A 16,631-nucleotide genomic window follows, 5' to 3' on the forward strand; every position below is an offset into this window, starting at 1 on the left:
TTTCACCATTTTGGATGCAGTAATGGTTGCCCCATCCATCTGGATTGAAAAGTTATGGTGTACAGTCGGGTTGGCAGAAACTACAAGCATTTCCGTTTTTGCGAGGTTCAGCTGAAGATGATGATCTTTCATCCAGTGTGAAATATCCAACAGGCAGGCTGAGATGCGAGCTGGAACCGAGGGATCATCAGGATGAAAAGAGAGGTATAGCTGGGTATCATCAGCATAGCAGTGGTAGGAGAATCCATGTCTCTGGATGACTGGTCCTAGAGATGATGTGTAGATGGAGAAGAGAAGTGGCCCAAGAACAGAGCCTTGAGGTACCCCAGTGCAGTAATGCAGGCTAAACCAGCAGTGACATAAATCACCTTTAATAACCTAAAAAAAAAACACCACATCCAGAATAAAGGCTCCTACACACTGGGATACTTTTCATTGGTGTTTATCATTAGCGTTTTATGAGACATTTTTCTGCGTTCAAACCCAAGCCATTTTCACTGGCGTCAAGCAGAAGAGTTTGCAAAATCACTCCTTGACGTTAGATGGCGCTGCGCAATTTTAAGCTTCTGACACCCGCTAATAACACAGAAGAAGAGGAAGAGAGGAAGTTCACACGCTTGTTGTTAAAATTACTGGTGACTCGAACAAACATGGATGGTTCACGTAGCAGCTCCAGTTCTAGCGATGAAGAAATGATTATTGTACACAGAGCAATAAGCAGCTCCACAATCATATCGCCTTTGGGCATCTTCTTTCATGTGCGCTTGCATTGACAGTTTTGCGCTTGAGCGCCTCCAAGTGCTGTTTACTGTAACTTCAGCAGCTCCGTGCACGTGATCAAAAGTGCCAACCTGATTGGTGGAGAAGGTTTTAACGAAGCGCGTCAAATCAAAAAAGCAGCAGGAGGCTTTTTTTGAACCTGCCGTTTCGCGTGTTAGTGTGCACAATCACATTTTTCACTTTATATAGTTACAAGGCGTTAAGCGTCGATGGAAAGCGCAAGCAAAAAAACGTCTCGGTGTGCACGGGTATTAACTCACCACAACTTCTTCCTTCCTCCGTCATTATTATATTTTACAGTAAAGCCTACATGTGATTTGAATGACATGAGAGGCGATCTCTCTGTGATGGTTACAAATTTAAGATGAACCATGAGCTGTGATCCGTTACACCCCTACTTTTAGGTAAACATTTCTCCCCAAAAAAAAGGTTATGCAAGTACACATACACCCACACACACTCTTTCTCTAGTTCTTGCCCTCTCTCTCACCCTCAATCCTGAGCTATTTAGTGTCCCGTCACACAACCATGGGGCTCAGGAATTCATTTGATTAAAGCTAGTATGTGTGTCTGAAGGTGTGTGTGTGAACGATCAAGACAGCCAGCCCAAATCTATGACTGGTGATTATTTAATGGTTAATTCACAAACAAAAACAAGCAACTTAAGATTGATTAAACTGACACTGTATAATCCAAGTTACCTGTCAAAATACTGCATTTATGTTGCAATAAATCATGAATGTATCGCACAGAAATTAGTCCTAACAAATATTATGACCATTAACTGCATATTAAAACAGTGTAAACAAACAATCCTTCATGAACATTTCAAACTCAGTCTTAAAGTTACAGTTCACCTAAAATTGAAGTGAACGTGGGCAGAAGCATTTGATGAGGCTGTGGATATTTTAATAATATTGTAAATAACATTAATTTTCTTTCACAGAATGATAATTTAACTTTAATGTATCAATTTGAAGATATTAATTTGGTTTAGTCTTTATGTGAACTACCAAGAATCAGTGTTTCAGGTAAAACTTTACTTTTATTTCTTATTACTTTAATTTTATTAATCAATTAGTTCATTTTCCTTAAGCTTAGTACCTTTATTAAGTAGAGGTCACCACAGCGGAATGAACAGCAAAATTATTCAGCATATGCTTTACGCAGCGAATGCCCTTCCACCTGCAACCCAGTACTGGGAAACATCCATACACATTCATTCACACTCATAGGGCCAATTTAGTTCATCAATTCACCTATACCACATGTGTTTGGACTGTGGGGGAAACTGGAGCACCTGGAGGAAACCCACACCAACACGGGGAGAACATGCAAACTCCACACAGAATAGCCAACCGAACCAGCAACCTTCGTGCTGTGAGACGATAGTGCTGACAACTGAGCCACCATGCCACCACCCTCTATTTTATTAATATTATTTTTTATTATATTTTTGGGGTGAACTATTGATCAACAACTCTGTCCTAAACAGGGATACATCCTTATGAAAATTAAGCAGACACTGGCAACTATTGGTTATATGTTACTATTAGTGGATATATTATGATGAAGATCAATTTTTCTGGGTTTGATCACAATAACAAAACAAAAACTAATTTTTATTCTGAAACCCAAAAGTGCAGAAAACAATTAAATAATTTAGACTACAATTTGCAAATGCTTGATGCTATATATATATATATATATATATATATATATATATATATATATATATATATATATATATATATATATATATATATATATATATACTGTATATATATATATATATATATATATACTGTATATATATATATATATATATATATATATATATATATATATATATATATATATATATATATATATATATATAACAAGTTGTTCCCTGTATTTATTTGTGTTCTGTTTTTATAGTCAGATCAATGTCAAAATAGATAGGCATCAGACTATCAAAATAGATAGGCATCAGACTATTTCCACTTCTAATAAAGTTACCAGTATCTGCCTAATTATCATATGGATGTATGCCTATTATGCCTATAGAGGTGTTGACTAATACTTCACCCCAAAAATTTAACAAAACTTATACATTTATAAAATAAAAATAATAAAAATATATAAAAGTTAAGTTTTAGCTGAAACACTCATTCTTGATAGTGGTATTTATGTAGTTGGTAGTTTTCAGAAAACAGTCCACGAATGACGTTTAAACACGTTGTTTTTGTTAACTTTCTTGAGCATGTAATTGTTTAAATATTCTATTAACATTATGAATAACAGAACTTTTTTATTTATTGACTGTAAATGTTCTATAAACATTCAGTTTAACCCAGCTAACAAAAATCAGTTAAAGTATGAAACTTTATTTAAATCTTAAATCATTTTCATATTAAAAATAAATATTTAAAAAATGTAATAATTTAAACAAAAATATTTCTTTTTTTTTGAGAATGTTATATAAATTTGTTTAAATGTTCTATTAACATTACAAATAATACAACACTCTATTTATTAACATTAAATGTTCTATAGACATTGGAAGTAACTTTGCGAAAACCTTTCCAGAACATTAGCTAAAGTCCTCAAGACACAAACCGTTTATCTAAGCTAACAAAAATTAGTTAAATTTTTTACATTCTTATTTTTTTTTTTAAATGTAAAAAAAATAGTTACATTGATATGCTAATACTCAGTTTAAGATTTAGTTTAAGTACGAAATAGGCATGGGATGACATTTGTTTTTAAGGTATACCGCAGTTTGGAAAAGTCAAGGTTTTAAAACCATCAAAATATTTGGCAATATTGTTCCTAATGGATGCGTAAGATTTTTTTTTTGTTTTGTTTTTTAGGACAACAGTATCTACAGCAGAAAAGATGCCGCTTTAAATTGTAAAAAAAAAAAAATCTTTTTTTGAAACAAATGAAGACAGTAGAAGTCAATAATTTATTCAGCCTGACATGTTTGCTGCTCCGAAATATTTTAAATGTTTTCTCAAAATAAAATATATTGTTTAGAAGGGGAAAAAAGTTTGTTTTTTACCCATACAATTAAAAAGAATATATTTTAGCGCAGTGATCACAATACCGTGAAACCGTGATATTTTTATCCAAGGTTATCATACCGTCAGAATCTTATACCAGCCCAAGCCTAATACGAAACGTTCTTTATATTCATCTTAAGTCATTTTAATTTTAAAAATAAATGTAAAAAAATGAATAAAATGTATTGATTAAAGAAATATTTCAGAAAAAGTCCACCAATGACATATAAATACCTTTTTGTGTTTTTGTTAACCGTTTAAGAATATTATACAACATTGTTTAAATGTTCCATTAACATTATGAATAATAGAACATTCCATTTATTAACATTAAATGTTTTATAAACATTATTGTAAATAACTTTGAGAAATCCTTGCCTAAAATCTTAGCTAAAGTCCTCGGTTTAACGTCTCATCCGAAAGACGGCGCCCACTGACAATGTAGCATCCCCTTCACTTTTACTGGGGCATTAGGACTCTCACAGACCACAGGTTGAGCGCCCCCTGCTGGTCTCACTAACACCACTTCCAACAGCAACCTAGTGTTCCCCCATCCAGGTACTGACCAGGCTCAGCCCTGCTTAGCTTCAGTGAGTAACCGGTCTTGGGCTGCAGGGTGACATGGCTGACATGGTGACATAGTCAATATTGAATTACCCCCCAAAAAGTAACTAATTGCGTTACTTTACAGTTACTTTTGCGTTACTTTTTATTACCTGGCTGAGGCTTAATCTTTTTTAGAACTTGTTTTTTTTATATATAGGAGTTCTGCAATTAACAACACACTGTATAACCTACACATTTACCTTTAAAAAAACTATTTAAAAAAATAATAATAATTTTATGATAATGTTATCTGAGAACTTCCTGACCCCAGAGCTCTATGTGTGCTGTATATACAGTTATTAAAAGTTTAAAGCAATGTGTTTGCTACTTTTGTACTATATTTGTCTTAAGTAAAATCACTGTCCATTAAGACTATAATTCCTGTTTCCTTTTCTTCCATGCGTTTAAAATAATGAACACATTCTCCCATTGACAGTATGATTCATTGTTTGTGGCTACTTCATTTTAATAAAGCTATATATTTTTTAAAAGCTAATTAATGGCACTAAAACATAATCTGCATTCCATTTTATAAAAAGTAACTCAAATAAAATTACTTTTAAAAAGGTAATGCGTTACTTTACTCGTTACTTAGAAAAGTGATTTGCAACTCGCATCAATTGTAACGCAACACTGAACGTAAACAGAGTTTTCACGTCTAAAACATGTCTAAAAACGTACCTCATTTTGTCTGATGTAAATGTAGACGATGAATCAGTTAATCTGATCAGCTCTACCCGAAGTCTCATGACAGTTTAACTGATCTGTGGTCAGCTGGATAACATTAACCACTATATCAGTCTTTAAAACTAGTTTTGAACAACTTGCAGTTAGACAAAGCGTAGATAATTAATTTTATCTTGAGTCTTGTATGAACTTGTAAAACAGTTTATGCGTTACAGTTGTAATATCGTTACAGTTTATCTGATGTAGCTGTGCAGCAGTTAAACCGTGTTTTCATTAAAGCGTTATTTTCCGATGACCGCAGTAAACTTTTTATAGGCTAGCAGCTTCAGCAAGTGTGTTTAATTATAGGCTTTAAAACACAGACTGAGAGCAAAGAGCAGCGGGGCTCAAAACAGCTCCAAAAACAAGTCATTCTCATGCGTGTTAGTCATCCTTAGTCCTCGATATAAACAAACAAGTACTGTAGATATTAAAACAGGCTCAACAGATGCTTCATTTGCATTTAAAACAAACCGGAGAGCCAATAAGGAACCAAATAAGATGCAAAAATCATATAATATTCTCCACTAACCTGTACCAAGCACCTCAACTTCTTTATTCAGGCAGATGGAGAGCTCGTGTCTTCCGCGAGTGTTCGTGTTCCTCCTCACGAAAAACTACCGCGCCTCCGTTTATTTATTTCCCTCAGTGCTGAGCGCCGGACTCCGCCTACTCATGAATACTTTAACAACAAAATGTTTTAAACATTAATTAGGTAACCATGTCGTCATTCGACTGACGTCCAACCATGCAAGAGCAGCAGCTGCCCAACGCCTCTACGTAATTAATATTCATGAGCCAAGCCTTCAACGTATTCCCTAAGCGAAAATTTAAAGGGATAGTTCACACAAAAATTGAAATTCAGTCATTTTTTTTTCAATTTTCTTTCTTCGGTTTAACACAAATGAAGATAGGTTTAAGACTGTTGGAAGCAGTTTTTGACTTTCATAGTGATTTTTTGTTCCAACAACGAATGTTTTGTTTTTCCTCAGAAACTTATCAAATCATCTCAATTTGTGTTCAACATCAGAAAGAAATTCATAAAAATTTATAACCACATCCGGGTGAGTAAATGGTGAGGAATTGTTCACGTTTGAATGAACTATGCCTTTAGTTAAACCTTTCATCATCTAAACAGGAAATGACACCCACACGGACAAATATGATGATTACAAAGCAATAAAACATTAGCATTAGAACACAACTGTTGAGCAACCTCATTCTGAAGGTATGACTAACTAAAAAATACCATGATTATACAATGCTTAACAGTAGCTTATTTACCACATGATGGTGTTTATAAAGCTTGGGAACATAGTAACATATAGTAATAAAATACTAAATAAAATGCATGAATACCTTTGGTACTTTCGCAGAACCATTTAGTAATGTGGAATTTAGTAAAGAGTTTTTAGTAAATCTTAGTAAAGAGGAATGGGCAAAAATTCCCAAAGACAGGTGTGCCAAGCCTGTGGCATCATATTCAAAAAGACTTGACGCTGTAATCGCTACCAAAGGTGCATCAACAAAAGTATTTAGCAAAGGCTGTGAATACTGATGTATGTGTGATTTCTCAGGTTTTTTATTTTTTATAAATTAGCAAAAATTTCAAAAACTCTTTTTTTCACATCGTCATTATGGGGTATTGTGTGTAGAATGTTAAGGAAATAAATGAATTTAACCCATTTTGGAATAAGGCTGTAACATAAAAACATGTGGAAAAAGTGAAGCGCTATGAATACTTACCGGATGCACTGTAAATTAAACATACATTCTAGTCCTGCATTACAGAAAATTACCGACATTACAGAATAGACTCATTTCTGTTGAGATATCAGAGTGTCTTGTGTTTTATGGAAGACGATTAGGGCCAAAATTCTTCAAATGAATCTTATCAAATTTTATGGAAGGCAATTGGGGCCAAAAATATTTTATCATGTCAAAGCTAAAATATTTTTAATATAGATTCAATTTTTATGGAAGCCGAGGTTTGCATTTTACTATGCAAATCTATGATTATGGTATAGCATTTGAGGTTGGTATATAGCTTCATTATAAAAAAAAAATATGATTAAATATATATCACCACTGGCGGTTCATTCTGCTGTGGCGACCCCTGATTAAATAAGAAACGACTAAGCTGAAAATAAAATGAACGAATGAATCATATACTGTCGCCACTGGCTTGCTTGGTTTGGGACTTGTGGAGCTATGCACTGATGGATTTACTTTTCAGTGTTTGGAATTTCAGCAGTGAAAATTAAACCACCCTGAACGAAACTAAACTAAACTTCAACTCTGAAAACTGAACTGACACTGTTTCAGTTTACTATAATCTTCTATGTTCAGCTGCTTTGAGACAATCTACATTGTAAAAGTGCTATAGAAATAAACAGGCCCGGATTGGCTAATTGGGAGAACCATGAGAATTCCCGGTGGGTCGGTCTGTTTTTTGGCCGTGAGGGCCGGTGTCCCTAGCTGCTTGCACTCTCAGCAGTCGCACTTTTTTCATTTATTTGTTTATTTGACCATAACCTCACTCTTTTTATTCATTATTTTGATGATCACCATTAACCTGCGGGCTGCTCCCCCTTTCACCCCAAACAGCGGCACCTTTGTAAATATTAATTAATATTAATGAATAGTACAACTGCTCAATAAAAAATCAGATGATTCACTACATTAATAAATCTGACATAACAATCGGAAATCTAAAAAGGGGAGAAAAAGAGTAGGGTACAAAATGAATAGACATCAATAGCAGCAGATAACAGTGCAGTGCTTAACAGCGTCATCGTGGTCTAGTGCAGGGGTTCCCAAACTTTTCAGCCCGCGAACCCCAAAATAACAATGCCAGTGACTCGTGACCCCCAATATCCTCTGAGGTGGTTATAAATACAGAAACCTTGAATGCAGTGACGCAGACACACCAATTAAATTTGTGTCAGTGCTTTAAATGTGCCAGAAAGTATAACCTGATGTTATAAAATCAAAATGCATCTGACGCTATTGCTGCCTTTAATATAATGTAATTACCCCAGGGGTCGCAATCCAATAGAATTAGTAACTATAAGCTACTATAGTAACTATATAGTATATAGTAACTATAAACGACTATTTTTATTTTCAGTATAGTTATGGATCAAATATGTTAATTCTTATGGTTTAATAAAAATAAATAAATTTTTTTTAGGAAATCACCAGGCGAGCCCCCTTCATTGCCCCGCGACCCCTCGGGGGGTCCCGACCCCCACTTTGAGAACCACTGGTCTAGTGGGTAGCACGTTATGTTACTACGCCGCCTATCTGTGTTCGAACCTCACCAGAGTATAGTTTTTTTTTCATTTTCAGTGTTAAGACAGTAAAATACAGTTTGGGTTACTGATGTAGGGGTACATATTTTATTATTTTGTGTGACGACCGTTACAAAGTACTGGATATCTATAAAGAATTAATGTTCGCATATTTATGAAAAACATTTGAAGTTCTAAACCAGCTGTCTCCTTGAAAAAGACATGTTAGCGTCATTAGAAACTGAATTGGAAATGACGTTATTTTAATATTGTCAGTCGTCGACTGAGGTGGGCCGGTCTAAACTCCAGAGCTACAAAGGAGTCCCACTCCGGCCCTGGAAATAAACATTAAATGAATTGAGTATTATTATTATTATTATTATTATTATTAAGCATTTTTTCGTCCAACTAAATATTTGTAACTTATGAAATCAATCACAAGTAAAGTTTTCAACATCATTCAATTTCCTTTATTGTGAAACCTCTGCTGTAAAATATACAAAGTCATTTACATCAAGAAAAAAAAAAAACATTCAATCATTCATTTTTATAAACAAATTACATACAAAACTGATTTTGGATTCGTGATTGTTTTTAAAAACTGTGACAAAGTGGATAATCCTCAGTCAGCACCATCAGGAAGAATTATGTGATTGGCCAATAAACACCGCTGTGCTTCTGATTGGCTGCTGCAGCTGTCAATCACTCTGCCAGCCACTTCTGGAGCAGAATGAAGATGCGGTCTCGTGCTAAACCCAGTTGAGGAAGGTCTTCAGCTCGGGCCGGGTACATGTTAGCACAGTGAGCCGTTCCTAAAGGAAAGAACAGAGCCGATGCAATGTTGGCTGTTTTTTTTAAAGAGGAGGGGCTACTATAAGTCCCACCCTGTCATTATGTTTCAGGTGAGATTATGTCAAAAATTAAATAAAAAAACACACATTTTAAAGCACTTCATGGGACCTTTAAATACTGTTTTAACAGGAATTTTATTCAGCAGGTCCACTGTTTTTGTTTTGTACAAGTGCTTTAATGAAGTATTATTATTTTACAAGGCTGACCATCAAGCTTTTCACTTTATAATTTAAAGTTTAAAATCTAAATCAGTGTCTCTCAACCACTTTCTTTGAGGACCACCGGCTCTGCACATTTTCCATGTCTCCTTAACCAAACACACCTGATTGAGATCATCAACTCATTAGCAGAGACTGAAACACCTGTAATGGGTGTGACAGAAAAAGGAGACATCCAAAACATGCAGTGTTGGTGGTCCTCCAGGAACGTGGTTGAGAAACACTGGCCTAAATCATTGTTTATGATGTAAATAAAATAAAAAATAGCACTACAATTATACAATTCATATTAGGGCTGCACAATATATAGTTTCAGCATCGATATCGGTATGTGTGCGTCCGCAATAGTCACATCACAGGACATGGAATGCTGAGATGACATGAGCTTTATGGAGACTCCGCAGAATTTAAGCATAATAGAGTGGAAGTTTGTCTGCATGTGTTTTTAAGGCCTGTGATTATGTAAGTATTTTAATAGAGCATATAGAAGTTCAATATAGATTCATTTTATTGAACAATTTATATGATGAAAGCTATCCATTGTTCATTTACATTTGATTAGTTATTTTTTTTAACCAAATTCTGTTAAAATCTTCATTGTTACTGTTTATTTCCCTTTAATATTTGCTCCATTGTGTTTATTTATGACTGTATTTTGTTTATCAAATCAAAAAAAATATAATCACTTTTATTGTCACATCATTCCTGTGAATTTTGTTTTTTTTTTAATATACAAATATTTCCCAAATTATGTTTAACAGAGGAATTGTTCACAGTATTTCCTATAATATTTTTTCTTCAGGCTTCAACCTATTTTAAGGTCGATATTATTAGCCCTCTAAAGCAATATATATTTTTGATTGTCTGCAGAAGAAACTACTGTTACATTTACATTTAGCAGACGCTTTTATCCAAAGCGACTTACAAATAAGGACAAGGAAGCAATTTACACAACTATAACAACAATGAATAAGTGCTGTAGGCAAGTTTCAGGTATGTAAAGTGTAAGAAGCAAAACATTAGTAATTGTTTTTATTTTTTTTGTAATACAGTTAGCGGTGGAGCCAGAGTGGCAATTGCAGATTAGGAAGGAAAATGGAGACTAAATAATTGAGTTTAGTCGTTTCTTGAAGACATATAAATCTGCAGAAGTGAAAGCAGATAAGAAGGAGCAAAGCCAGAGGTCGCTTTGTAAGCAAACATCAGAGCTTTAAGTTTGATGCGAGCAGCAACTGTCAGCCAGTGCAAACGGATGAGCAGCGGAGTGACATGTGCTCTTTTAGGTTCATTAAAGACCACTCGTGCTTCTGCGTTCTGAAGCAGCTGAAGAGGTTTGATAGAGTTAGCTTGAAGCCCGGCTAGTAGAGAGTTGCAATAGTCCAGTCTGGAGAGAACAAGAGCTTGAACAAGGAGTTGAGCTGGAGCCGAGAGATCATCAGGGTGAAAAGAGAGGTGTAGCTGTTAAACAATGACTTGCCTAATTACACTTAGGCAAGCTTTTGAATGTCACTTTAAGCTGAATACTAGTATCTTAAAAATATTTAGTAAAATATAATGTACTGTCATCATAGCAAAGATGAAAGAAATCAGTTATTAGAGATGAGTTATTAAATCTGTTATGTTTAAAAATGGGTTGAAAATAAATCTTTCCATTAAACAAAAATTGGGGGGAAAGAGTCGCTAATAATTCAGGAGGGCAAATAAAACAGATTTTATATATGCACAGTTATTTTCCTCCCTGTAAATAAGGAAAGGGAAATAAATTCAATAGAATAAAAATATGAAACAAACTGTGCTTTAAGCATCTTCACTGTAAGAAAAAAACTTTAGCTACACAATTCCTTCAGTCAAGAGCAGTGAGGAATTTTGTCCTTTTGTTGTTTGTGTAATAATAATGGCGTGCTGTCTCTTTAAGAATAGTGTGGCTCTGGAAAATAGTTGCAACAAGATGGAAGCCCCCTCATTCTCTTAATCATCATTTTTTGATTCATACTTTTATTGACATTGTATATATGGAAATGTCCACTGCTCGCATCCACGGTGCAACAGAGGACACCATCAGACTTTGCGCGCAAACTTTAGACAGACTTAAAGATTTACTAACTTGAATCAACGAGACATCAAAAAGCATGAACTTCTGGCTCCAGGCACACCCCCTCCCCCTTATTTATTATTTATTATCATTTTGTTTTATTATTGTATTATTTAATTATGTTTATTATTATAATTTTTTTTCTCTCTCTTGTTTTCTCTTTTTATAGTAATTTAAGGTTCCCTGTTTGGGCTTCTAATAACTTTTATCGTCGTAGACCTTTTTCAGCACAGTTTTAAATACCTATCTCTATCTGTATATCACCATTCTTCTATTTAATTGTTTATTTTTGATTGGCTTCATTTTAACCTTACTTAACCATAAGTACAGATTTGGCTTATTGCCTTTTTGGTTTTGAAATTTGTTTTATTTATATTTATGTATGTGCGCATATGTATATGGCTATATGTATGTGTGTGTATGTGTTTATGTATGCATATTTGTGTGTATGTGTGTTTGTTTGTACGTGTATATGCATATATGTATGTGTATGTATATATGTGTGCATATGTATATATGTGTATATGTATTAATTTATTTTATTTGTCATTTTTATTTGCGTTAGTACGTCCTTGTCATTATTTTTCAGTTTTCCTTTTTAATGACAATATTGTTGTCACGGCTGACGCTATTATTAATACTATTATTTAACAACTTGTATATTGGTTTATATATGTATATCTACATATTTTGTTTTATGCTGATTGTCTACGGCATGTTTTTCTGTGTTCAAAAAATACAAAATAAAAGAAAAATTTGATGGAAAAAAAGAATAGTGTGGCTCTGATATGGTTTCTCTTTTTCATGTCTTTTGATTCTCAACATGTTTGTTTGTTACACAAATGAGGGTTAATATGAATAATCACTAAACACCGCGCTCTGACACAAATGTGCATGTATTTGACCATTAAAGTGCTCACATTAAGATGGCGTTAGATGTGTGTGCTCTGCTCGTCTCCGAGCATAGATATATACATTAGATGTCGCCTGGCCTATTGTTGTCTATTGTACGGAATGCGTCAATAGCACCGCCATCTTGCTACAGGGTAGCGCTCCTTTGAAATGAATGTTGGACCAAGGTACAGTGGAGGACTGTGGCCATCCAAAGCCAGAGATATACACATATACACATATATCTATGATCGGGAGTTTTCCTGGATGTTAGTTTGTAATTTTTTTTTCTAATTACGAAAATTATAATTTTACATCACTTTTCTTCATTGATGGATCAGTGACCGCACGGGCATTCCTGACAAAAAGCTTGTGTTTGTGTGTACAGAAATTTACTATTCAACTCCCTGTTAAATCTAATCATGTCCTGAAACACAGCTCCTCTACCGCTTTCACTTCTCATACTGACGGAGGGAGCGATTCGCTTGTGAATGAATCCCCCGAACGACTCTTTCACTAACGTTAGCCGACAATAAGTTTCTGGCAGCGCAGTATATCGTTGTCATATTTCTTTTGCATTGTTTGCTGATTTTATTCAACAAAACTAGCATAAGCCGAGTGTTTAGTGCGAGTTGGAGCTGCTTTGCCGTATGGTGAATGCAGTAAGTGACTGTTATCATCAATAACATTACCTGATTAGCACAAAAGTTCACAACATACAAAAATAGAAATAAACTTAATATTACCTATGAAATGTTCTGCCTTTGTGCTTTGCTTTCTTTGTTTGCTCGTTACTACACCCGTAGACAGCGCTAAAGTCCCGCATCTTCATGTAATAACACTGTCTTGACTAGTGCGGTTGAATGACATTTGTCCTGGGAGCACTGTACCAATGTGGCGGTGCTATTGACGCATGCTCAAGGTCCCTAAGCGACATCTAGTTTATATATCAATGGTCTCCGAGGCTAAGCGCGCACACACACACACACACAAACAGAAGCACGCCATGCGGTCTCATTTGCGCTATTAAAAATATGAATGATTCGAATGTACATCAAGGAATGATGCACATCCCGTGCTGCAAACGTTACATTACAGCACATGCTTTTAGTCATTTTCATGTGAAACTGAGCTTTGCAGAGCAACAAATGTGGACAACAGGGGTGGCCAACACTGTTTCTGGAGAGCACCTTTCAGTTGCTACCCATATCAAACACACCCGAACCAATTAATTAGGACCTGAACACCACGTGATAATTACAGGCAGGTGTGTTTGATATGGGTTGCAACTGAAATCTGCAGGAAGGTGGCTCTCCAGGAACAGGGTCGGCCACCCGTAGTGTACAACTATCACTTTCTATAACATAATTTATTTATTTATTTTTTCCAGATTTATTTATTTTTTCCTGATGGGGGCGGATCAAATGGTCTCACGTTCCCGGAGGCCAGACGGTCCCCACCCCGGGTTTACAATCTGACAATTTCTTTGTCAAAAATTGGTATTGGAATCAGCAAATTTACTTGTTAAAATAATGCATAAATAAAAAAAATAATTAAAATGAATAATAATAATAATAATAATAATCTTAAATTAGAAGTCAACCATGAATAATTAAGCCATGAAAAATAATGAATAATAAACCAAATTAAAAATGACTGACATCTACATAAAGAAGGTGAAGAGACCTTTGATGAAGACGGCGGGAAGGTCACCAGAGATGTCCTTTGTCACTCCGAGAGCATGCCACGGATCAATGGATCCATTGGGGAAGACGATGCGTGTGGATTTGATGTCATATCCTCCATATTCCTCATTGGTCTGCTGAATGGCCTCGTCCAGTGATGTGCTCAGGTTATAAATATCAGCACACTGCTGGAGGTGATACCTGAAGAGGAGAAAACAGAAAGAAATGTGTTCAAAGTGTTCAGAAACAACCCTCAGGAGCAGAGCTGTGCACAAAATACACTCACCCTAACGGAAATCCACTGAAGGGTTGGTTTGGCGAATCGGTGCTCTGGTAAAACCCAAATTCAGTGCACGTCTGGTACACCCACTGCCGTCCTGAACAAACATTTAATTCAGCCTGATTTTTATATAATAATACAGAATTTCTTACAAAGTCTCTTTTGCTGGGTATTTCATATAAAGTTGAAGTCAGAATTATTAGTCCCCCTTTTTTAATTTTTTCCCCAATTTTTGTTTAACAGAGAGAAGATTGTTTTTTATTCAACACATTTCTAAACGTAATAGATTTAATTACTCATTTCTAATAATTGATTTATTTTATCTTTGTCAGGATGACAGTAAATAATATTTTACTAGATACTCTTCAAGACACTTCTTTACAGCTTAAAGTGACATTTAAAGACTTAGGGTAATTAGGCAAGTTATTGTATAATGATGGTTTATTCTGTAGACCACATGTGTCAATTCCAGTTCCTGGATGGCCGCAACTCTGCACAGTGTAGCTTTAACCCTAATTAAACACACCTGATCAAACTAACTGAGTTCTTCAGTCTGGTTTGAAAGCTACAGATAAGTGTTTTGGAGCAGGTTTGGAACTAAACGGTGCAGAGCTGCGGCCCTCCAGGAACTGGAATTGACACCTGTGCTGTAGACTATCGAGAAAAAATATATAGCTTAAAGGGGCTAATAATTTTGACCTTAAAATGGCTTTTAAAAAATTAAAAACTGCTTTTATTCTAGCCGAAATAAAACAAATAAGACTTTATCGAGAAGAAAAAATATTATCAGACATACTGTGAAAATGTCCTTGCTCTTTTAAACATCATTTGGACAATATTTAAAAAAGAAAAAAATTCAAAGGGGTGCTAAAAATTCTGACTTTAACTGTATATACAGTACTGTGCAGAAGTCTTCCCACCACCAGCTTTGGGAGGCTAAGACTGTTGCACCGACCGACCGCCCGCCCTACTGACCGACAGACCGACCAACCGACCGTCCGACCAACAAACCTACCAACCTACCTACCGACCGACAAACAAACCAACCAACCAACCAACCAAACTACCAACCTACCTACCGATCGACAGAACAACCGACCAACAAACCTACCAACCAACGAACGGACCAACCAACCAAACTACCGACCGACAGAACAACCGACCAACAAACCTACCAACCTATCAACCAACTTACCAACCTATCAACCAACTTACCAACCTACCAACCAACTAACCAACCAACCTACCAACCAACCTACCTATCTACCTAATGACCGACAGAACGACCGACCGACCGACCGACCAACAAACCTACCAACCAACCAACCAAACTACCAACCGACCGACAGAATGACTGACCAAACAACAAGCCTACCAACTTACCAACCTACCTACCTAATGAGCGACAGAACGACCGACCGACCGACCAACTAACAAACCTACCAACCAACCAACCAAACTACCAACCGACTGACAAAATGACCGACCGAACAACAAGCCTACCAACATTCCAACCAACCAACCAACCAACCAACCAACCTACCTACGGACCGACCGAACCACAAACCTACCAACCAACCAAACTACCAACTTACCTACCGACCGACAGAACGACCGACCGACCAACAAACCTACCAACCAACCAACCAACCTACCGACCGACAGAATAACAGACCGACCAACAAACCTACCAACCAACCAACAAACCTACCAACAAACCAACCAACTTACCTACCTACCAACCTACCTAATGACCGACAGAACGACCGACCAACAAACCTACCAACCAACCAACTAAACTGCCAACCGACTGACAAAATGACAGACCGAACAACAAGCCTACCAACCTACCAACCAACCAACCTACCTACCTACCTACCGACCGACCGACCAACAAACCTACCTACCGACCGACAGAACGACCGACCAACAAACCAACCTTAAAAAAACATTATTCAGAACAAAATTACTTTTAGAATTAAAAGACTCATCAAACGTGACCCCTTTAGCAGCAAGCACAGCTCAAACTTTTTTCTGTAGTCTTTTCTGAAATGATGTGCTGTTAATATCAAGCATCTTTCAGCATTTCTAACGGTGAGTTCACACTAGACCTGGATGCAGCATCAAGCACGAGTGATTTACAAGTTAAATCAATGCAAAG

General features: G+C 35.9%; 2 protein-coding genes across 9 annotated transcripts in view; both read right to left on the bottom strand.

Moving 5' to 3' along the window:
• serpine2 (serpin peptidase inhibitor, clade E (nexin, plasminogen activator inhibitor type 1), member 2) overlaps positions 1-5,770 on the bottom strand; it is a 40,067-nt gene extending 34,297 nt beyond the window's left edge. For 5 of the 6 annotated variants that reach the window (XR_015508395.1, XR_015508396.1, XM_087282531.1 and 2 more), the window contains exon 1: positions 5,692-5,770. The gene's annotated coding sequence lies outside the window, so the exon portion shown is untranslated. 6 annotated transcript variants of the gene reach the window in all.
• A 3,132-nt stretch (positions 5,771-8,902) lies between these two features.
• The window catches only part of prss59 (serine protease 59, putative), a 42,435-nt gene continuing 34,706 nt past the window's right edge, over positions 8,903-16,631 (bottom strand). The window contains 3 exon segments of one of the 3 annotated variants that reach the window (NM_001080562.2): positions 8,903-9,264; positions 14,192-14,391; positions 14,477-14,567. In NM_001080562.2, coding sequence (NP_001074031.2) covers positions 9,155-9,264; positions 14,192-14,391; positions 14,477-14,567 — 401 coding nt within the window. In that variant the 3' untranslated portion in view covers positions 8,903-9,154. 3 annotated transcript variants of the gene reach the window in all.

Source organism: Danio rerio, chromosome 15, assembly GCF_052040795.2.
Source record: "Danio rerio strain M-AB ecotype USA chromosome 15, GRCz13ab, whole genome shotgun sequence".
Taxonomy (NCBI): Eukaryota; Metazoa; Chordata; class Actinopteri; order Cypriniformes; family Danionidae; genus Danio; species Danio rerio.